Below are 22,578 nucleotides of genomic sequence, written 5' to 3' on the forward strand. Positions count from 1 at the left end.
ACTAACATTTTGCAAAAATGAAAATAAAATGAATAATAACAAAGAAAAACCTCCCTCTAGTCACCCAAAGAAACAATTTAAATCCATCACTTCCAGGTCTTAGTAACTATGTCCGGCTCATAGTGATGACATCACAGTCCCATTGTCAAGTGCATCTGATATGTACAGGATCATGACATCATCTGAGGTACACAGGGAGGATGTTCCATTTGGCAGGTTGTGATGATTTCATTGAAAAAATATAAACTTTCCCACGGTGAGAGGAAGCATGGTGAGAGAAAATCTTCAACATTTTCACACAGAAAAATGAAATTACTAGTTATGAGAAAAGGTATTTTGTTTTTATTTTTTAAGTGTTGCTATAAGTTGGTTGTTCATGGTAGTAGTTTCTGCCAAAAGATGTCCATTCCATGGACTTCACACTATTTTGTCTCCCAAGTCAACCATGGAGTGTAGATCAAGTTCCTCAGTCTATTATGCTGTTTGCTTTTGGGGAGGCAGCAAAGATTTATGTTTGTTTCCTGTTTCCGAAGTAAAAAAAAAAAAACATAATATTTCAGTTTCTTTTTGAAAGTGATGGTCTTGAAATCTCCCATTTTTCATTGTCTTCTTGTCTGTTGCCCTTTTAAAGGGTAGTCTTTCTAGTCAGTTCACCTAGTTTACATCTATACTTATAGACTCCTTGAGTTTTCTCAACTTTTTTTTCTTTACAAAATTATTTACAAAATTCTTAAATCAAACAAACCAAAAAATGTAAGAAAAAAGTTCACCGTAAAAAAACGAGGTGGAAGATGGAAGTAGAAATGTGTCGCTGGTCAGTAACTTCTCATGATCCTGGTTCCAAGAAGGAACCTTGTTGGCCACATTGATTGATGTCTGGTCATGTAGACCTGCTGGCCACAAACCTTCAGAGCTGATCCTGAAAGGTTATGGGGACTTTGGATGAGGGGATAGAGGAGGACAGGAGAGGGATTGAAAAAGGGGACCATGGATGGACGGTAGTTTGTAGGAAGACATGTTTCACAGTCAAGCAAAAACACCTCCACTCCATCCGTGAACCCAGAGCCCTGCATCCCAATCCCCTCTTCTCTGCTCCTCTCCTCTGCTCTCCTCTCCTCTGCCCTCCTCTCATCTGCTCTCCTCTGCTCCATTCTGGATGGTCAAACTTCCACAGACTGGATCTGGTTAATGGAGGCACGCATCATCTGCACACTGTTCAGGATCTTCTTCTGGTGGCCTGCTAACGTCACGCCCACGCTCAGGATGTCACTGTGGCAGGAGACACAACCACAGGAGTCAGGAGGAAGCCATCACAGACGACACAACAGGTTTTATTGCACAAGTCACATGGCATAAGCCAATGTAAAATCAACAAGTTAGATCAAGGCTAAATACTGGGCCCCAGTCTGCCAAATTCCTAATTCAGTCCAAGGCATGACTGTTTATAGTAATTACTCTGTTTGTTGAACAACTTCTTCCATTCAGGAGACAATGGCATTTTTTTGCTTCCTAACCCTAACTCCATGGACTGATGAGCCTTATTTTTGAAAGTATTGTAACCAGTGTTGTGGCTGGAAAATAATTTCAAACAGAATTGTGCTGATATCCGACGTGACCTTAGGAGGATATTAAGAGATATAGAGACAAGAGACAATGAGCAGAGTAATGTGTGTCTTACTAAACAGACATCTGAATGAGTCTATCTGCTAATAGATGTCTTTATTAAGTCTACTGAGGCAGGAATGTATTCCTAAACATCACAATGTCTGTTCATTCTCCTATATCCTTTCTTTCTTTAAACTGTTGTATAAGAAACCTGGCAGCCACATGGCCAGAGTCTCTACGCTCTGTTCTAGCTCAGAGCAGTTGTGCTGCACAGTTATTATCTCCTAATGACATACAGTGAGAGGCATATTTATGATGAGCCAGGGGCTGAGCCTGGCCGTCATCCAGGCTTTAAGGTATGATACTGTCAAGGAATAGCCCACCTCCTCCTCATCCTTATCATCCTTATCAGAAACACAGGTCTGGGATCAGCACTTACTCCATGGTCATCTGGGAAACCACATCAAAGCTGGCGAAGTCAGCATTGGCAAAGTTGTCTTTGTACTGGCCCATCTTGATGGCATCTAGCCACTCGTCCACAGTACTGAAGCTGGAGAAGTCTGGAACACTGCGGTCCAGGAGAGGAAGATGGACACTGGAGGGGGACACAGACACAAAGAGTCAAACACAGCTTTAGAGACAGTGTCAGTACTCTGTCACCTCTATAATGGCAATCAGTACAGTACACAATAGTGGAGGGCCTACAATAGACTAGTCAATAAGCTAGCCTTCAGGACAAAAGAAAGTAACCGTGGACATTTTCCTAATCAATTTTGAAGAAAATTATATTTCCAATTGAGGACAACGGATGGATACTGGCAGGATTAGTGCCAGTATCCACACAGTGTTTCTATTCCACACACCACCAACAATGTAAATATAGAGTAGGATATACGGAATTCAGTATATTTTAACATTCATAGGAAACTGACACCCAGAGAAAATGTGATTGGAAATGTTATATTTTGAAATTGTGTAACTGTTTCAAATCATGATTTGCTTAAAGCATTCATGGAAATTACTTGATCTATCAAACCAAAGGGGATTTATTTACATAACCACTTGGCGCCAAAACAAACAAGAGACACAATGTTCGGTAGAAATAAATTGTACCATGAATATCAAAACTGTAACCTTTGAAACCTTTGAAATGTCAAAGTGTTTTCCCATCTTTGAGGTCAGATGCTATACATTATTTTGGATTATATAGTATCTATGGAAATAGGAAAGTAATACTGGAACACAGTCCTGAATATTGAGATGACTGGCAAGGAGAGACAGAGGGACACTCGTCTCAAACACACTAATACACAGACAGACAGACAGACAGACAGACATGTAGTGACAGACTAATAGAAAGATAAACTGACAGAGATCTAAGGAGAGTGTGCTAAGTGTTCCACTCACCCTGAAGACAGCGGGGTCATGGCCTTCAGACTGTTGGGGTTGCGGATCATCTTGTCAAGGTTGTTGACAATTTGGCTGAACTTGGGCCGGTTGTTACGGTCCTTCTGCCAGCAGTCAAGCATGAGCTGGTGCAGGGCCGAGGGGCAGTCCATGGGAGGGGGCAGCCGGTAGTCCTGCTCTATGGCATTGATCACCTGCAGGGGGAGACACAGATCTCTAAGGGTTGCTATGAGGCTCTAAATGGAGGAGAAGGGAGAGGAGAGAGAGAGACAGAAATCCTATTGGAGAGCATCCTCTCACAATTCTCACAAACTACTTCTTCTATGATCAGAGTGCTATTTGGCTAACATCTTGATTAATATTACAGTGATTTCAAATGAGAACTATGTTCTTGAAATACAGTATGCACTGAAAGATAAAACCATAGCAGTGTTACACAAGTAAAAACACATGCCCACACACAAAACATAATCCTGCAAGCATTATTGTTATTATTATACTTCTCTGGGATATGTGGGACGCTATCCCACCTCAACAACAGCCAGGGAAATTGCAGGGCGCCAAATTCAAAACAACAGAAATCTCATAATTAAAGATCCTCAAACATACAAGTATTATACACCATTTTAAAGATAAACTTCTCGTTAATCCAGCCACAGTGTCTGATTTCAAAAAGGCTTTACGGCGAAAGCGCACCTTGAGATTATGTTAGGTCAGCGCCAAGTCACAGAAAAACATATAGCCATTTTCCAAAGAAGGAGAGGTGTCACAAAACTCAGAAATAGAGTTAAAATGAATCACTAACCTTTGATGATCTTCACCGGATGGCACTCCCAGGACTCCATGTTAGACAATAAATGTGTGTTTTGTTCGATAAAGTTCATCTTTATGTCCAAAAACCTCATTTGAAATTGGTGTTATGTTCAGAAATGCATTGTGTCAAACAAACATCCGGTGAAAGTGCAGAGAGCCACATCAAATTATAGAAATACTCATTATAAACATTGATAAAAGATACAAGTGTTATGCATGGAATTATAGATAAACTTCTCCTTAATGCAACAGCTGTGTCAGATTTCAAAAAGACGACGGCGAAAGCACACCTTGTGATTATGTTTGGTCAGCGCCAAGTCACAGAAAAACATACAGCCATTTTCCAAAGAAGGAGAGGTGTCACAAAACTCAGAAATAGTGTTATAAATATTCACTTACCTTTAATGATCTTCATCGGAATGGACGCAATGCACTGAATCCCAGTTCCACAATAAATGTTTGTTTTGTTCGATAAAGTCCATAATTTATGTCCAAATACCTGTTTGCGTGTTTAGTTCACAAATCCAAATTCACACGGCGCAGGCACTTAGTTCAGACAACAGTTCCATTACAGTTTGTAGAAACATGTCAAACGATGTATAGAATCAATCTTTAGGATGTTTTTATCATCAATTTTCAATAATGTTCCAACCGAACAATTCCTTTGTCTTTAGAAAGGAAAAGGAACGCAGCTAACTCTCACGGGCACGTGCATGACTGAGTTAATGGCATTCTGCCAGACACCTCACTCAAACAGCTCTTATTCTCTCCCCCTTCACAGTAGAAGCCTGAAACAAGGTTCTAAAGACTGTTGACATCCAGTGGAAGCCTTAGGAAGTGCAATATGACGCCATAGACACTATATATTGGATAGGCAATGACTTGAAAAACTACAAACCTCAGATTTCCCACTTGCTGGTTGGATTTTTTCTTAGGTTTTTGCCTGCCATATGAGTTATGTTATACTCACATACATCATTCAAACAGTTTTAAAAACGTTGTAGTGTTTTCTTTCCAAATCTACTAATGATATGCATATTCTATATGCATATGGGCACCTTATTCATCCAAGCTACTCAATACTGCCCCCCAGTCCCAAAGAAGTTAACAAAAACAATATTTTTGAAAAGGTTTTGGCTGCATACTTACTGTACCAGTTAAGCATCACAGTAAAGTATCAGGATAATAGTAATGGCTCTCCACATCCATGCAGACTGTGCCAGCAGTGATTTAATCTTAGTCAGTCTGGCCTTTAGAAACTGTGTACAGTAATGTTCCTGTTATACAAATATCTACGTTTTGCCAACTCTATGGTCATTGTTATACCAAAAAGGTCTAGTCTGACAGAGTTGCCAGTTGTGTTGGTGGTTGGAGAGGGTGTGGGGGGAGAGTAAGTAGCTCTGTATAAGAATGTCTGCTAAATGACTCAAATGTAAATGTGAAAAAATGGGGGAGGGATCAGGGAGGAGTGGGGAACAACCGGCCCAGAGGAGGGTTCTGACAAGGACCCACGATCCTCTGCTCATTATCATCACCATTATGTAGCTCCATTCAGGCCCAGATTAATCTCATTCAGAGGCCTCCCTCCCAACCAAGACCCAGATGGAGTAGAAACACTATCTAGAGCCCATAATAAGATAACCGTTGAGCTCCTCAGTCCCTCTTAGGGCATTAGTGTTCACACTTTCAATTTGAAACTATTTTCATTATCTCTCTCCCCATAATTTGCTCTCTTCTCCACCACCCAGAGGGAGCCCGGAAACAGAGGCTCCAGTCAAGAGCAAGAATAGTCTGCGGAGCGTTGCCTTGCATTCCAAATCATCTTATTATCGCTCTGTGGTAAGTGGGGGGCTTTCATATTAAACCTGGGTTCGAAAGCTGCTGTTTAGCCATGGGAAGAGAACCACCATGACAAAATGGATCTCTATGGGGGTTCACAGAGAGGTAATAACATTCAGGAATAATCAGAGGTTGTTCGAAAAGATTTTTAAGCATTTGATGCCATGCTTAGAGTGGTTCTGTTTGACAAATGATATACAGATCTATAAATGATCTATAAATGATATACAGGTCTATAAATACATACATCTTGATTGGTCATGTCCCAGTAAGGTCTCTCTCCATAGGACATGACTTCCCACATGACGATACCGTAGCTCCAGACATCACTGGCGGATGTGAACTTCCTGTACTGGATGGCTTCAGGGGCTGTCCATCGGATAGGGATCTTCCCTCCCTGAGAAACACAACACAATGAGGGAACGACCTTATAGAGGGAAGTGAGACGGAAACCTGATCGTCACAGTGTCCTGGCTCTGCAGAGAGATATTTTTCACAGCAACAATACTCTGTAATCCAAACTGGGAGATGGATATAACTAAACTCCTGGGAGTGGATGTGTGTGACATGGAATACCGTAAAAATGGAGGAGAGGGACAGGTGAGGGGCCTTTGTTATGATGGGTAATGTGGTGTGTGTGTATGTATATATGTGTGAGTGTGTGCGGTGACGTCATGGTACTCACCAGGGCGCTGGTGTAGGTGGGATCTGACGTGTCGTCCTCCAGGAATCGGGACAGGCCGAAGTCGGACACCTTGCAGACCAGGTTGCTGTTGACCAGGATGTTGCGTGCGGCCAGGTCGCGGTGGACGTAGTTCATGTCGGCCAGGTACTTCATGCCAGAGGCGATGCCACGCAGCATGCCCACCAACTGGATCACTGTGAACTGACCGTCGTTTTGCTGCAAAACAAAAGGATCACAATATGATACATCCCCAGGTCTGAGACGTCCCTCTGTGAGATATGATTGAATAGATATGGCTATAGACTAGGCAGTGCAGGGCTCGGTCTGGCAGGGTGCAGCTGTTCTCCCTGGATTGGCCAGGCTTTACCCCATACATGTGGAGTGTCTGGATCTGGGCTGCAGCTGTGCCTCCACCTGCACCCTCACCACCCACCACGAGGACCAGAGATCAACTAGGGAATATCCGGGAGGATCATGACGAGAGATGAGAGAGTATGAGCGTGGACTGACAGGGATGGGGTGGGGACACATATGGACCACAAAACGGACTAGGCCCAGCTGTGTATTCCTCTAGGCATCTTCCCAGTTTATGGTTAGCCAGATCCTCTATGCCTGTGTCTCTGAGTCTCCTCTGAACTCTTCGCTGCTCATTAGCAGAGCAAGGAGTTCTCCTCACGTCCATCAGCTCCTCATGCACCTCATGCACCACAGCAATTAAGTCTTATGCATTATTCATGAGGCTGAATTCCCTAAGAAATACACAGCTCCTCGTAATCCCTGCATCCCTGCACTGTGTTTGCATATACTTTAATTGGGAAGATTCTTCCACCAAAGTAATTTGGATCGGGTTAGCAGACAGAGAGAGGCATCACTTATATCATATAGATCTATGGCTAATACATGTTCTGTGCAATTTATGACTCAATCCCAATTCTAGTCATAATGGTGGAGATACTGTTTCTGAAGAAAGCTTTCTTTCTGATCGTTATATGGCCCCCCAGCATTTGCTACTTCCTCTGCCTGTTGTTGTCTCCATCCATCTATCAGCTGTGATTGATCTAGTCCTCTCTCCCTTGCAGATGCTTCATAGAAGTGGGGGCTGCACCAGGTGATTCTTCAGCTGGCAGCTCCCATCTAAGGTGGTCTCCCCTGCTGCTCCGTCCTCTTTCACAGAGGGCCATGTTCTAAAGCACTGACGTGTTCAGACAATGTTGTCAAAAGCTGTCACAGTGAGGTGCCACAGTGACACTGTTGCTTGGAATACAATGTGCTGTCAAATATGCTTAACACACAGAAACACACAGACACAACCCATCAAATTCAAGAGTGAGTTGGCACACAGTGTGTCAGAGGTTTGAAGCAGAATGCTAATAAAGTTCATGTTTTGCTTCTCTAGCAGTAGACAGAGCAGCAGTCAGCTGACAGGCGGCTGGCTGGATCCTTTTTTAAAGGCAGGATTTTGAAAGAAGAGTTTACATCTCAGGTGTATAATATCCTCCCATAGCTCAGAGCTGACACTTGTCAGTGTGCTTTCTGCCCTGAGTCGTGAAAGCCTTACTCAGTATGATCTATGTAGAGGTAGACAATCCCAATGTGATGAGGAGTGACAACTAGGCTAGGACAGAGGTGGTGGAGGGAGGTGTTATCCATATAGACACAGTAGAAACATCAGACATTTACAAACATAAACATAGTGATTCATATCAAACATGAAACCTTTGGCCTTTATTGAATTGATTTGTTTTCCATATTTAATCATTCACTCACAATAGATTTACAGTGAAGTAACTCTAATAAGAAAAATGGTAATCGTTTATTTTTTGAAAGATCAGACATGTCCAATTTCCATTAATCCCTAGCTCTTTCCTACTCAGTTTTTTCTCACTCACTTCAAACTGACAATGAGTCCAATTAGAGGATATGAAAGCTTGTGGACACAAAGTCACATGCTCCCGTTCAGCTGAAATGCTACAGACAGACGGCACAGGACTGGCTGACAACAGACAGCAGCCTTTCACCTACAAGCCAACTTAATTCTCTGAAAGCTGGCATGTTTTCTTCTTACAGCGCTAATCATTCGAAACCCTCCCAAAGGATGAGGTGAGGTTAGATATCTGGAATGTATGTAGAAGGTACTATAAGTTCATAGGTCCTTGTCCTTCTCTGTGACTCAAACAGAAGGAGAGAGCATAACTAACTGAACTGCTGGACTCTCTTCCTCACTAGTGCCTATAGTGAGCTACAGTACTGTACTTTTTACTGTAGTCAAACATGGAGATCAAGGGGAAATGCTGAATAACAGCCAGCGCAAGCTGCAGCAGAGTATAAATCAATAATTGGACTAGACAGACCCTCAGGGAGCATTAAGACCGCAGCCTGATTGGGTAGAGAATCACCTCTCTAAGGACTTGTGGTGGACACTATGCTAAGTAAAGAGGAGACTCATATGATTAATGTTCTGCATGTTATGGATGGGTTGGCATTAGTGTGTGTATTTAGCAGTCATTTCCCAGAGTGTGTGTGCGTATGTGCCTGTGTGCTTGTGTGTGTCTGTGTGTCTACCTGTTTATCTGCACAGCCATTAGTGTTAATATTTGACTCAGATACAAACACAGCGTAACTCACTCTGAGGAAGGAGTCCAGTGATCCGTTCTCCATGAACTCAGTGATGATCATGACAGGGGCGCTCTTGGTGACCACACCCTCCAGGTGGATCACGTTGGGGTGGTCAAACTGACCCATGATGGACGCCTCAGACAGGAAGTCCCGCCTCTGCTTCTCTGTGTAGCCCGACTTCAGCGTCTTGATGGCCACAAACATCTCTCTCTTGCCTGGGAGCCTCAGGTTCCCACTGCACACCTCCCCGAACTCTCCTACAAGACACAACATAGAGGCAGAGAGACAGTTAATGAGAGGAGATGTCTGACAGAGGTTACAAACATTAAAATGATGAGGCAAAATATTATTAATTGGAATACAGACAGCATTCAAAATCATTATTTTGTAAAAAATGTCTGGCCTTTCTCTTTACCTGCGCCAATGACTTGCTCAATCTTCACACAGGAAGTGTCAATCTCCTTAGCAAACTCCCTCACCGCCTCGTTGGGGTCCTCATATGTAAACGGATCAATATATATCTTCATTCCTGGAGTCACTTGGAAGAAGAAGAGGCCGATATAATTTTTTGTTCTGACACACACACAAACAAACTCTGTGTGCCTTTAACATTCAGAGTTTGAGTAGCCAATGCAGTGTATTACTATGAGTCAGAAAGGTTAGTGTTAGTACAAGGTAGAGGAATGGTAGGTTTGGCTTGGGGCCTCAGGACTGTAATAATCAATGCGCAATGACATGGCATTTCTAGGTAGTCTTTAGCAGTGATAAGGCAGGTTAATGTATGTATCAGCTCCAGAGTCAAAGCAGACCATTAACACCCAGGAGAGACAGCCAGACACTATATCAGTATCACTCTGCTCCAGGAAATAAATTGTCTCTCTTAAGCTCTGACGCCAGGTAAATTGGCTTAAGGTGGCCTTTAAGTGTTCAGGGACTTAACTGTCCCAGGTTTTAAATCGGAGTATTCTGACTCTCACTTCCACATCTGGCCTGAGGCTTCTTTAATGGTTATTGTGTTCATGCACAGGCAGTCAGCGAAGCTGAGATACCTGCTTATAGAAGAGTCATGAAACCTGCATAGCAGACTGAACTGAAGAAGTGTTTAGGAACAGATGGAGATTCTCCTTTAAGGCAAAAAGAGAATCCCCAGTCAGAACCTCCTATCTCTTCCCAAACTATGGAGCAATCCAAAGACCACCCACCAGAACATGGCAGAGACCACCTGATATAGGGGAGGACCGCCAGTATAACTGTGACCATCAGTGTGGGGATGAAAACACACACAGGGGAGTCAAACGATATTAATAGCTGTGAAATGCCCTCAGCCTCTCTGGCAATACTCCTCACTGAATTACACCCAGGCAAAAATGAGTTCTGTAAATACAGCATTTACTGCAACCTGATACTATTGATTACACATGGGAAAGCTGTCTCCATTGATAAGCCTGACTAGCGGAAGAGCTAAATAGAAAAATATATAAATAAATACAACTGAAATAAGCTCAGAGAGGAAATATATCAGAGCATTTCTGTTTAGCTGAGTGAAGGAGGAGAAAACGATAAGCCATAAGCTCCCAGGGAGAGCCAAACTAGTTTAAATCAACGCGCCTGGCTACATCTTGAAGATGTATTTCTATATCATGGAACTCTGGGCCAACGTGCTTTACATGGAAAACAAAATGATTAATAAAGGCCATTCCTTCACAATATCCTTTGAATTTTTCAACAATGGCAAATGGTGTGTGTGGTATTAGCGTGTTAATGAACTTAACAAGCTAAAAGAAGGCTAAATGCTATTTCCACAACAATGGAATCAGTTGACTATGAAATGAGACCCTACAGCGAACACACACTTGTACACAGGTTATGTTGTAAGTAAATCCTAGCATTAAGACGGTTGAGGAAATCAAGAGAGAAGATTACCAATGGAGAGGTGAGAAGAAGCACAAGGTTGGGAGGTAGCCAAGGACACTAGCGTGTCAGGTGGTAGCCACGGAGACAGGTATGTGAGGCAGCAGAGGGTTGAATGTTAGGCATGGAGGCTTCTGCGTGAGCCGGTAGCCATGGAGACAGGTGTGTGAGGCAGCAGAGGGTTGAACGTTAGGCATGGAGGCTGCTGCGTGAGCAGGTAGCCATGGAGACAGGTGTGTGTGCGTGTGGGTGTGTGAGCATGAGTGAGAGTGTGTGTATGGTGGGGGAGGTGCAAACAGACACTCTTGAGTGAGGGCTGGGTTACTCACTGTGGCCGCTGGTGTAGTGCTGCAGCTTGTCTGTGTACTCTGAGTCTGCCCTCTCAAAGCCACGCCTCCTGGGAGAAAGACAAAGAGCTATAGCGCTGGCCCAGAGAGGGGGTGTGGTCTATGTACCAGGCCTACCCACTCCACAGCTGACCACTAAACACAACCAGCCTATAAACTATAAACCCCACCTTAACAAGCCACAGGACACATTAAAGTACAGTAACGAAGTAGGGTGGAAAACAACCACTAAAGTGAATGTGTCTAATCTGGCTGACTTATTTGACTGTTTTTGCATTGGGTCGCAGGCAGCATTGGTTGGCTGGACTGGAGCAGGAATAACTCACCGGTTGCAGACGATGACGATAACAACCACTGCAATGAGGAAGACCAGACCTGCAGCTGCAGAGCCGATGATGAGAGGCAGCTTCTCCTGAATGCTGGTGTTGTACTCCTCTGTGATTAGACAAACACACACAAACACACCATCACACACTGAAACATATGGGCCAGGCATCTGAGCTAATGCATATGGAGAGAGCAGTGGGTGACAGACAGACAGACAGACGGTTGGGGAGACCAATGGGCATCTTGGCTGGCAGCACAAGACCTCTCTCCAACGCCCACTGAGCACATTCAGATACCAGCAATATGGTCGCCCGCTCATCTGGAACTGAGAGATCATTTTTGGGAGAGACCCAGCTCCCTTCCCTCAAGAGTGCTGCCAAACACAGGGAATCCAGCATGGCAGTAGGCACACAATCTCACAACACCATCTCAGGTCCTGACTGCTCTTTCCGAGGTCTGAGGATAGGGAGCGTTGTGCCCCATGGTGGTGGTACTGTACTGTATGCAGCCTACTGTGATACTGGGTTCTCCTTTGTCTGGCAGTGTGCTGGCTGCTTGCAGTGGAGGAGAGCAGAGATCAGGCTAATGATGGCCATCGGCACTGTAGTTAATAAAATGTTTAGAGAACACCCAGGTCGCTGACATTATCCAGGCCAGGGGAGCCAGGAGCCAGCATTAGTGGAGCCAGGGTAGAAGTTAGTCTGCCCAGCAGTGTCCTTCTATACAGATTAATCCACTTTAACCTGATCTGTGACTGACGATAGTCTACCGCTAATAAATTACAGTATACTACAGAAAATATCTGCATTCATACATAACATGAATAATCTTATTCATTGGTAAAAAATAAGTTTCACATGACTCATGAGCTCTGCTGAGAAGATAAAGAATGAAATCCACATAAATAGAACAATGGGTGTACACATTGTTAGAGAGTTGTCTTGTAGACCGCATCTCAGACCATTTCCCCATCCACATCCTTGTGTCTGTTGGGTCATTGTGTCCATGTTGTAATGGTCCATGTTAGGTTGACGGGCCATGCATGGGATGTGATAACTCTGCATCTCTCTATGCTCTATCTGAGCTGAGGGAATGTTGTCTGTACCCTCACCTTCAGTCATGGTTTGGAAGTAGAGCTTGCCACTGTAGCGTCCAAATCCGGCCACGGTCCGGGCGCGAACCAGGAACACATAGATTGCCCCTGATTTGAGACCGCGGATGACCACTGTGTTGGTCTGGCTCTTTATGATGGTTGAGTTGTACTCGGTCTGGTCCTGAGAGAGTATTAAGGAAAGAGGGAGAAATACAAATCAGTGCCATCCACAGAACAATTACCATACACATGTATTAACTTAATGCCTTATAAAAATAGGCTGATGTGCAAAGTAGGATACAGACTCAAATGCTTCTAACACTGGTGTATCTATTTAACCAAGCAGAATGAAGAGAGAATGAAAAGCAACAGCCATAGGCAGAAGGGATGGCAGTTTCAGGTCTGCTAGTTTGTTTGGGTTGTGAGTTCGGACGATTAGTGTAACTTTTCATTGCCACACCGCTTCTCTCTCTCCACAAAGCTGACAGGTCTGTCTGGAAGAGGAGACTAAAACTGTGCCGGCTGCAGCCTTCAACCAATCAGTCAGCAGCGTGAGCACAGTTGCGAGATCTGAGCCGCGGCAGGGGCCGAGACAATTGTTTTGACAGCTCTCCTCAGCAGCATCTGAGAATAGAATTAAACTAAAAAGTGGAGCAGAGTGGCGCGCAGTCACAGAGAACTGTTAAATGAACTTTGTGTGAGCTTGTGTGTGTGTGTGCTCTTCTCTGCCCGTATCTGTGTGTGGGAGTGTTTCTTGTGAGAAAGTATGCTGATTCTGAGGAGTCTGTCTGTTGAATACTGTCAACACAGCATTGTTTCAACCGCAAATATCTCTCCATCAATCCCTAGTGGCCTGACTGGAGGGCTGAGAGCAGTTTCCTTTCCCAGTGACCGACCGTGATTAGAATTGAAAGGGATCGATTCAGAAGCTACAGTATGCCTGACTCCCACCGTGATCATGCTGTTCTGGACTCCAACATTCTTAATTTCAATGTGCTAGAAAATTTGGGATATATTTTACAGTCATTGCATACCTTATTTAGCCCCGCTGAGATGAAAGAAAGCCTGACACACTCAATAGTGTCTTTACGTGTGTGTCTGTTTATATGGAGGTGAGACAGAGCAGACTGTTTGTTAATGGGTAGTGTGCAGTGGGTACCTACCTTCTCGTAGTACTGCAATTCATAGTCCAGAATGACTCCATTGGGCTGGTCTGGTTGAGACCAGGACAGAGTGATGCTGTCCACGGTACGACTGACCTGGTGCATGATGGACACTGTCGACGGAGCTGCAGAGAGATAGATCGATAGAGAGATCGATAGATAGAGAGAGACGGAGATATACAGACAGAGAGAAAGAAGGAAAGTGCATAACACATACAAATTCAGAATCACAACATTCAGTCACTGTGATTAGTTCCCAATCATACATTTGAATCATAAAATCTCATCAAACAGATATCAAACAGATGCCTACTTCACTGAGCTATGTAACAGTGATAGTGATATATTAGTTTCTATCATCCTGGGCTGCATGTAGAAAAGGCACACCTCTGACTAAACCACATACATAGTTTGAAGGGACTTTCCAGCACTGACTTTGTATTATTTCCATGATTCATCTGTGCTTCCCACATTGTCAGGGTGTGAGGACAGTATCTGTCTGTGTCTGACTAGCAATCATTCCCCTGGCCGCATCCTCCTCCTCCGGACAAATTGTGGAGCAAGCCCATTTGGTATGGCTCATAAAACCAGAGAAAATCATCAGAACCACAAGTATGCCATACACAATCGCCATTTAGTTTTTTCCAGACTTCTATTTTTGTAATTGAGGTCTATGTTTACAGATATTTTTTGGTGGATGACAACTTCATACACATCAGTAAATTGTTTGAAAGTGCAAGGACAAGAGTCATGATCATGGTGGACAGATATAGAGAATTATAGCATTTACATGTGGTAATCACAGTGTAGCAATAAGCCAGATCCTTTCAGAAGTAATTGAGCCAGAAATGAGTGATGAGTGGGTAGGGTTGTAAGCTGCCTTTAGTCTAACAAAACCAAAGGCCCAGACTTGCAACTTTCTTTTTAGTAAGGCTAAAGGGTCAGGGAGGGGCATGCTATCCACGCGCCCTCATACATCCATTAACATTAGTGCATGGTGCCGTGGGTCACAGCGAAGCTAATGCAGGAGATAAAAGCACTGTCTGGGGCTTGGAGGGCAGGATTTATGGGCCCCCGGGCCCCAGCCTCGGCCCATGGTCCCACGCTGCATACACACAGCCCCCAGCCAGCAGCACAGTGGCTCCCCAGAGTTCCAGCCATAAAGCGCTCCACCGGCACGCGCTCTCCTTGGAAAATCCACTGACTGGAAACACCTCCCACCCGCCCTCCCTCGGCCCCTCCCACCATTATCAAGGAATCTGGGGGAGTGTGTGTGGTTAATATCTCATATATAAATCTAAGTGTTCATTTTATGTAGTTCATGTAACAACATTCTGGTAATATCTGATGCTATCTACCACACCACAAAGGAGCCTTTCAGATGGGGTTTGGATTAAAATACACATGTTCAGTACTGTAGAGTAAAGCCCGAAGCAGCTCCCAGAAACCAGCGTGCTCTAAGACATGATGACGGAGAGGCGGTTTTATGGCGTATTCATTCTCAACAGTGAGTCAGCCTTGCCTCACATGCCCTCTGATCCCAACAGAAGCCTCCATCCGAGGACACTAATCATGAGATACTGTCTAAACAGGGAGGTCCCGGAGCCTATGTCCCCATATGCCGTCGGCCTTAAAATAAATGTGTCTACAGATAATGAATAGGCAGCCTGTAGTTTCATCTCCTGCAGCAGTTGCACTAAGATGGCCTGTGATTCTGCCATGAACATAAAGTGCATTTGGAAAGTATTCCACATTTTGCTACGTTACAGCCTTATTCTAACATTGATTATATGAAATGTTTTTCCTCATCAATCTACACAAAATACCCCATAATGACAAAGCAAAAACACAAAAGCACATTTATTAAAAAAAAAGAACAAAAATATCACATTTACATAAGTATTCAGACCCTTTGCTATGAGACTCGAAATTGAGTTCAGGTGCATCTGTTTCCATTGAGCATACTTGAGATGTTTCTACAACTTGATTAGACTCCACCTGCTGTAAATTCAATTGATTGGACATGATTTGGAAAGGCACACCCCTGTCTATATAAGGTCCCACAGTGTGTGTCAGAACAAAAACCAAACCATGAGGTCGAAGGAATTGTCCATAGAGCTCCGAAACAGGATTGTGTCAAGGCACAGATCTGGGGAAGGGTACCAAAACATTTCTGCAGCCTTGAAGGACCCCAAGAACACAGTGCCCTTCATCATTCTTAAATGGAAGAAGTTTGGAACCACCAAGACTCTTCCTAGAGCTGTCTGCCCGGCCAATCTGAGCAATCGCAGGGAGAAGGTCCTTTATCAGGGAGGTGACCTAAAACCTGATGTTCACTCTGACAGAGCAACAGAGTTCCTCTGTGGAGAAGGGAGAACTTTCCAGAAGGAGAACCATCTTTGCAGCATGCCACCAATAGGCCTTTATGGTAGAGCGGCCAGATGGAAGCCACTCCTCAGAAAAAGGCACATGAAAGCCCACTTGGAGTTTGCCAAAAGGCACGTAAAGGACTCTCAGACCATGAGAAATAAAATTCTCTGGTCTGATGAAACCAAGATTGAACTCTTTGGCCTGAATGCCAAGCTTCAGGTCTGGAGGAAATCTGCCACCATCCCTACAGTGAAGCATGGTGGTGGCAGCATCATGCTGTGGGAATGTTTTTCAGCAGAAGGGACTGGGAGACTAGTCAGGATCGAAGGAAAGATGAACGGAGCAAAGTACAGAGAGATCATTGATGAAAACATGCTCCAGAGTGCTCAGAACCTCATATTGGTGCAAAGGTTCACCTTCCAACAGGACAACGACCCTAAGCACACAGCCAAGACAACGCAGGAGTGGCTTCGGGACAAGTTCCTAAATGTCCTTGAGTGGCCCAGCCGGAACTCGGACTTGAACCCGATCCAACATCTCTAGAGAAACCTGAAAATAGCTGTGCAACGACACTCCCATTCCAACCTGAGAGGATCTGCAGAGAAGAATGGGAGAAACTCCCCAGATACAGGTGTGTCAAGCTTGTAGCGTCAAACCCAAGAAGAATCGAGGCTGTAATCGCTGCTTCAACACAGTACTGAATAAAGGGTCTGAATAGTTATGTAAAGGTGATATTTCCTTATTTAATTTTTTATACATTTGCTAAAATGTATACCAACCAGTTTTTGCTTTGTTATTATTGGGTATTGTGTGTAGAGTGAGGAGGTGGGGAAAAAAACAATATAATCAATATTAGAATAAGGATGTTACGTAACAAAATGTGGAAAAAGTCAAGGGGTCTGAATACTTTCCGAATGCACCGTACATGATCCCCTTCACAGAGACACAGAGGTAGTGTATACAGAGGTAGTGTATACAGTAACCAGTCTGGAGAATAGACTACTCACAGGCATCTCTTCAATCTCACTGTTCGTTGAGTTTGTTTACTATCATAATAAGGCAAATAGTCACTCTACGGGGAACTCACAAGTATCCCATTACGGATGTACATAAATTCAGGACTGCATGCCACATGCTTTTTTGTGCATAGCATTTTCATTAAACAAGAGGTGTAGCGATCTCTGGTAACCTAATCCCGGGCAGGGCATACAGACAAAGGCAGTGCATGTGTCATTGTACAGAGGATGGTACACATGCCAAGATGAAAGCTTTCCACGCAGAACATTGTGGTTTACTCTAACAGACGGACGTCTTCCGGACTGAAGCATGAAGAACGCGATGTCTGTATCGCACCAATAATAAGTATTGAGGAAAAAATAAACAGTACAACAGAGATCTAAGAAGATGGAAGCATTACTGTTACTGCTGCTATGGAAAAATGTGTGTAGCGTGTCGACTGTACTGCAGTAATTATATAATTTTCCACTTGATACTCCAGCAGAGAGAGGGCTAACAGCAGAGTGATAATCACTGCTAGTAAAATATTCTAGTCATGGTGGAGCATTCCAGCTTTCCAAACGATTGCTCCTTGCAACGCTACAGCGACGAGGACTATTTATCTAGAATCCTAGGTGTTTAACTTTTTCCTGGCAAGGCTTGTACTCTGACACATTGGAACAATAATCCAGCACAAAGGAGGGCTCCGAGAGAGCGTGAGTCTATGAACAAACTCATCAGAAACAGATAACGTTTGTATTCTTTTATCTTAAGGTCATCCAGGCCCAGAAATTCTGAATAACATCCAAACATGTTTGGAAAGTAACTCAATACATTACTGGGCTCTCTCTAGATGGAAGGGTTGTGGACGGTTCAGAAGAGAAACCCTAAGTAGTGCATTACTGTAAATAGTATTTGTCAGTGCTGTTTAATGTGAAGAACTCCTGTTGTTGTCACAGAGTTAAGTTACAGTCTCAGTATTAATACAAGGTCTTGGATTTGATAAAAGACATTGGGGCTTTGTTCTCTATTCTAGCATAACGCTCTGGCTTGGGCCCAGCAGCCGAATATAAAAGGCTCTATTTTGTGCAAAATCCCAATAGTCATTTTACTGTTGTGTTTGAACACCTAGTAACTTCCATAATCAATCAAAGATGGGCTTTAGAGTTATTTCCACTCATTTAAATCCATGGTGATTTAATGGGGCATACTCCTGCAAACACAGAGAAGCAATTTACTGAGCCCCCTGATCTATCCCATTTACATCCTCTACCCAGTCTGTAAATAAATATCTCTGCTGCTATTGTTCTGTTCTCTTCTATTCTGCTACACTCATTTGGTGGGCATGGCCTCCCTCCCTCCCATGCTTGTGTCCCTCTCTTTCCCCTCCTTGTATTCCCCTAAGAATGCTGGTCTCCTTTCAGCTCAGCCTATTGATTCTGGTCTCCACAGAGCACCCTTCTGAGCATGATGGCATCTTCATTAAGCGAGCTGGTGGACTGAAACCAGGCTGGGCTTTGATGACAGGCAGGCAGGAAAGCAGGTGGGGAGAGGGCCCCCATGCCTGGACAGAGCCTGAGTTTGGGTGCAGGACCACGTGGGCCAGCTGGAGTTCCAGCCACCATAAAAAAAAGGCAGACAGCCATTACAGAGCCATGCTCCGAGGGGTGGGAGGTAAAGTTATTATAGTAATCACAATTTGGGGTTTGTGGTTGGGAGAGACAATGCCACCTCGAGTGATTTCCCTTTCTCCCTTTGTTCCCTTTCCCATCTTTAAAACCCTGCACTATTACAACCAAAACCAAATTAAATGTCAAAGTCTGCTGAGAAATACATGGTTGCAGAGACAGAAGAGTCAACCATTCATCTTGGCTGTTGAATCTGTGAAAGTGACTTGGATTTAGGACTTCTCTTTGAATATCTGACTTGCCTATGTGCAGCGTGCTCTATGACCATGTGGCTCTGATTTGAGGTTCTGGTACAGGGAGCAAAGCTATGATTTGGGGGAGGATGGGGAAGGAAGCGAGAACAGGTCAGCACTCGTAAATCCCCATCCCCTTTCACAGTAAAAATCTGTTTCCCCCACAGCACCGTCTCTCCCAATGGGCCCAGCCAGCTGCTCCTCCACTATGCAGCCAGGCAGCCTTCTAAACAGGCTGTTGGTGCTGCCTTCACTCTCTCTCCCTACGAATGCTCTCCGTTTACGAGCCGCACATCGAGAGCTCTTAAAGGCAGAGGCCTGTATTTGCATGTACTTTTAGCACACTGGCAGACGGCCCTGTTTCCCCATCTGCAATGGATTGTGGGTTTTTACCTCTCCAAAGAGTTTCCAATGCAGTAAAGCTACACAAGCAAGATTTCAGTTCATCAAGCTTTAAACCATCTGCGCTTGAAAAGATTGGGGCCTTAATGCACTCGTATACACAATATAAGCTAATTCTAAAATAGGCACTCCAGGGGCTTAAAACGTTTGCAGAACCTTACGGGAGGTTAGGTCTAATCTAAGCACACCACGCCACTAAGTAGTTCTGCTCACCCAAGAGGTCCAAAGCAGAGATATGAGAGAAGTGAGGGAACAGTGGTGAGGGGCAGGGTGGGGACTCTCTCTGCAGTCACTTGTAATAATACAGATGTACACTGCTGGGCTTGGCCCCGATTGGTCATTCAGTCTGGACAATTGTTTTAGCAGTGCACTACAGGGATAAGCCTTAGTGCTCTGACTCACAGGCTCTAGGCTAGCCACAATTAGTTTATTTAGATTTTCTGCATCTGGCTTCTAAAGCAGGTTTTCCAGGGAAATAGAGGAGTGAGGAAGAATCACTAAATCTGAAGGACTGCAAATGTGGGTTTATTTGCTACTTTGATTGTCCTTGAATGAGTTCTATGAATCTCTTTGTCAAGTGGATAAGCCACTGTTGACCTTAAAAGTTGTCTTCAGAAGGGCTTGAAAAGATAGATGTTATAATACAAAACTATTGTCCTGGAAAATCTATTGTATACAGGACACTGAAAGACTGGATACAGAACATCTGTTGTAGTAACACTGCATAGAAATTCACTTTTGATACCCATTGATACATTGCTTATCTGCATTAACAGATAAGGAGTTACTATACGACACAATGGTCAGGATAAAAAAAAGATGATCTCATCTTGAAAAGGTCCTGAACTCAATTAAAATACACAAACTCAGAGAGAATCATGGGAGAGACATGTGCATGTCACTCAGAGATTCATGCTTTTGACCTCACCAATGTCACATGATGCATTGAAAGGGAAGACAACCTGTGAAAGGACACTAAGATTGTTGAGGCAAAGAAAGCGATCCTCCCAACATAATCTCACTCAATTCAAGCAAATATGTACCAAGAAATATTTCAGCAGATTTCATGTGTTTTTGTGTGGCTTATTTCGTGTGACAATACACACATTTGTGCGACTTCATTCATAGGAAAAGTAATTTTTGTGGGGCAAACTTCGGAACAATCTTTTGAAAGTTACTGGAGCAATGCATTTTGGGCAATGGTGTTCTACACTGCCTTTTTTTGTGTCCCACATCTTTCAAAAAACAAACTCGTTAAAAATCCAATATTATTAATCAACCAGGTTGTCATCGAAATACTTGGATACTGGATTATTAATGCCAATGCTTCTGCCAATGCTTCTTTCTATGCTTGTTTTCCCTTAATACTTCGGGATACTGGTGCTATGTCAGATTTTATGAGGGTTGCCAGATTGGAGTAAAAGCTGAATGTCATTTTTTTGTGGTATCGATGAAGGTATTTGATTGGGGAACGGGGATATATTTTCATGATGGGAAATTAATTCATAAAAAATTGGGGGAAACAGAACACCAGCAACAACAAAAAACAGTTTGGTTTAAATTCCCCTGGTGATCAATTAAGCCATATCAATGCAGTTAAACAGGTTCATGTAAAATATTGAATTATGTTGGCTTACACTTCTGGCACTTCCAAGGCCGTTTCATTATAATTATTATGGTCGTGTCAATCATGTTATGTACTTAGGCAATTGTAACAAGGCATATGTCAGCATTGTAGGCTTACTGCCTCTGCCCAGAGGCCTACCAGGATTTCATGGCAACGGCCGTTAGAGCTCACCTCGCCACATATGAGCCCTGTTTAAAGTCCCTGTTACAGCTTTCACTTTCTTACGATACATTGGTGGCTGCGTTGGGATCACGTCCAGCTCACGTCTAGTTATGTGATCTAGTGGTGGGAAGCATTCTGTTTTACCACATTGTGTTGGGTATATCTAGTGAACAATGGATAAGCAACAATGGGCATGACGGATAGAAGTAGTCACTACAGGTGTGATCAAGCCTTACATCAAAGTTGCCTGAAGCTGAATGGAAAGTGCTATGCCCTTACCAGTTATTCAGAAGAAAATCCTCTGTGACTGTCTATTTTAAATAAGTTAACTTACCAGTGTGGACCCAAAACAAACACATTCTACACATTTACATACGACCTGTTTAAAGTGTTATTACAACCATGGTGTTCTTTTGTTACTGAAGCTTACATATAAAATAACCTGACAATGATCCACATCACATGGGTAGACAAATGATATGTGTGTTATGCAGCAAAACACAACTATCCTTTTTTAGGATGTAAACCAGTAATATGAATAACTTTTGATCCATCCTGTTCTGATCTAATTAGATGGACCAAGCCTGACCTGCTGAGGAGTGTCGGACTCCATCCTAGCTAGAGGGGTGCTCTCATCTTATCTACGAACATAGACAGGGCGCTAACTCCCCTAGCTCCACAGTGAGATAGGGTGCAGGCCAGGCAGCAGGCTGTTAGCGAGCCTGCCAGCTTAGTGGAGTCTGCCATTAGCACAGTCAGTGTAGTCAGCTCAGCGATCCCCATTGAGACCGTGTCTGTGCCTCGATCTAGGCACAGACATTGCGGTGTTCGCCTTAGCAATCTCACTGGAATAAAGACCTCCTCAATTCCTGTCATTATTGAAAGATAGGGCTACTTAATGTTAGATCCCTCACTTCCAAGGCAGTTATAGTCAATTAACTAATCACTGATCATAATCTTGATGTGATTGGCCTGACTGAAACATGGCTTAAGCCTGATGAATTTACTGTGTTACACTATTGACCATATCCCCCGCGCATCCCGCAAAGGTGGAGGTGCTGCTAACATTTACGATAGCAAATTTCAATTTACACAAAAAAAAGACTGCATTTTCCTCTTTTGAGCTTCTAGTCATGAAATATATGCAGCCTACTCAATCACTTTTTAGAGCTACTGTTTACAGGCCTCCTGGGCCGTATACAGCATTCCTCACTGAGTTCCCTGAATTCCTATTGGATCTTGTTGTCATGGCAGATAATATTCACATTTTTGGTGACTTTAATATTCATATTTG

At 43.6% G+C, this 22,578-nt stretch overlaps 1 protein-coding gene across 2 annotated transcripts in view; it reads right to left on the bottom strand.

The window, feature by feature from the left end:
* Positions 1-334: 334 nt before the first annotated feature.
* LOC139371166 (ephrin type-B receptor 2-like) overlaps positions 335-22,578 on the bottom strand; it is a 150,005-nt gene continuing 127,761 nt past the window's right edge. The window contains exons 6-16 of one of the 2 annotated variants that reach the window (XM_071111298.1): positions 13,807-13,931; positions 12,662-12,824; positions 11,550-11,658; positions 11,206-11,270; positions 9,381-9,494; positions 8,975-9,222; positions 6,350-6,565; positions 5,912-6,061; positions 3,013-3,206; positions 2,045-2,200; positions 335-1,269 (exon numbers count right to left, since the gene is read on the bottom strand). In XM_071111298.1, coding sequence (XP_070967399.1) covers positions 1,161-1,269; positions 2,045-2,200; positions 3,013-3,206; positions 5,912-6,061; positions 6,350-6,565; positions 8,975-9,222; positions 9,381-9,494; positions 11,206-11,270; positions 11,550-11,658; positions 12,662-12,824; positions 13,807-13,931 — 1,649 coding nt within the window. In that variant the 3' untranslated portion in view covers positions 335-1,160. Of the gene's footprint in view, positions 1,270-2,044; positions 2,201-3,012; positions 3,207-5,911; positions 6,062-6,349; positions 6,566-8,974; positions 9,223-9,380; positions 9,504-11,205; positions 11,271-11,549; positions 11,659-12,661; positions 12,825-13,806; positions 13,932-22,578 lie in introns of both variants that reach the window. The other variant, XM_071111297.1, reaches the window with a different exon arrangement.

Source organism: Oncorhynchus clarkii, chromosome 17 (assembly GCF_045791955.1).
Source record: "Oncorhynchus clarkii lewisi isolate Uvic-CL-2024 chromosome 17, UVic_Ocla_1.0, whole genome shotgun sequence".
NCBI classification, from domain to species: Eukaryota; Metazoa; Chordata; class Actinopteri; order Salmoniformes; family Salmonidae; genus Oncorhynchus; species Oncorhynchus clarkii.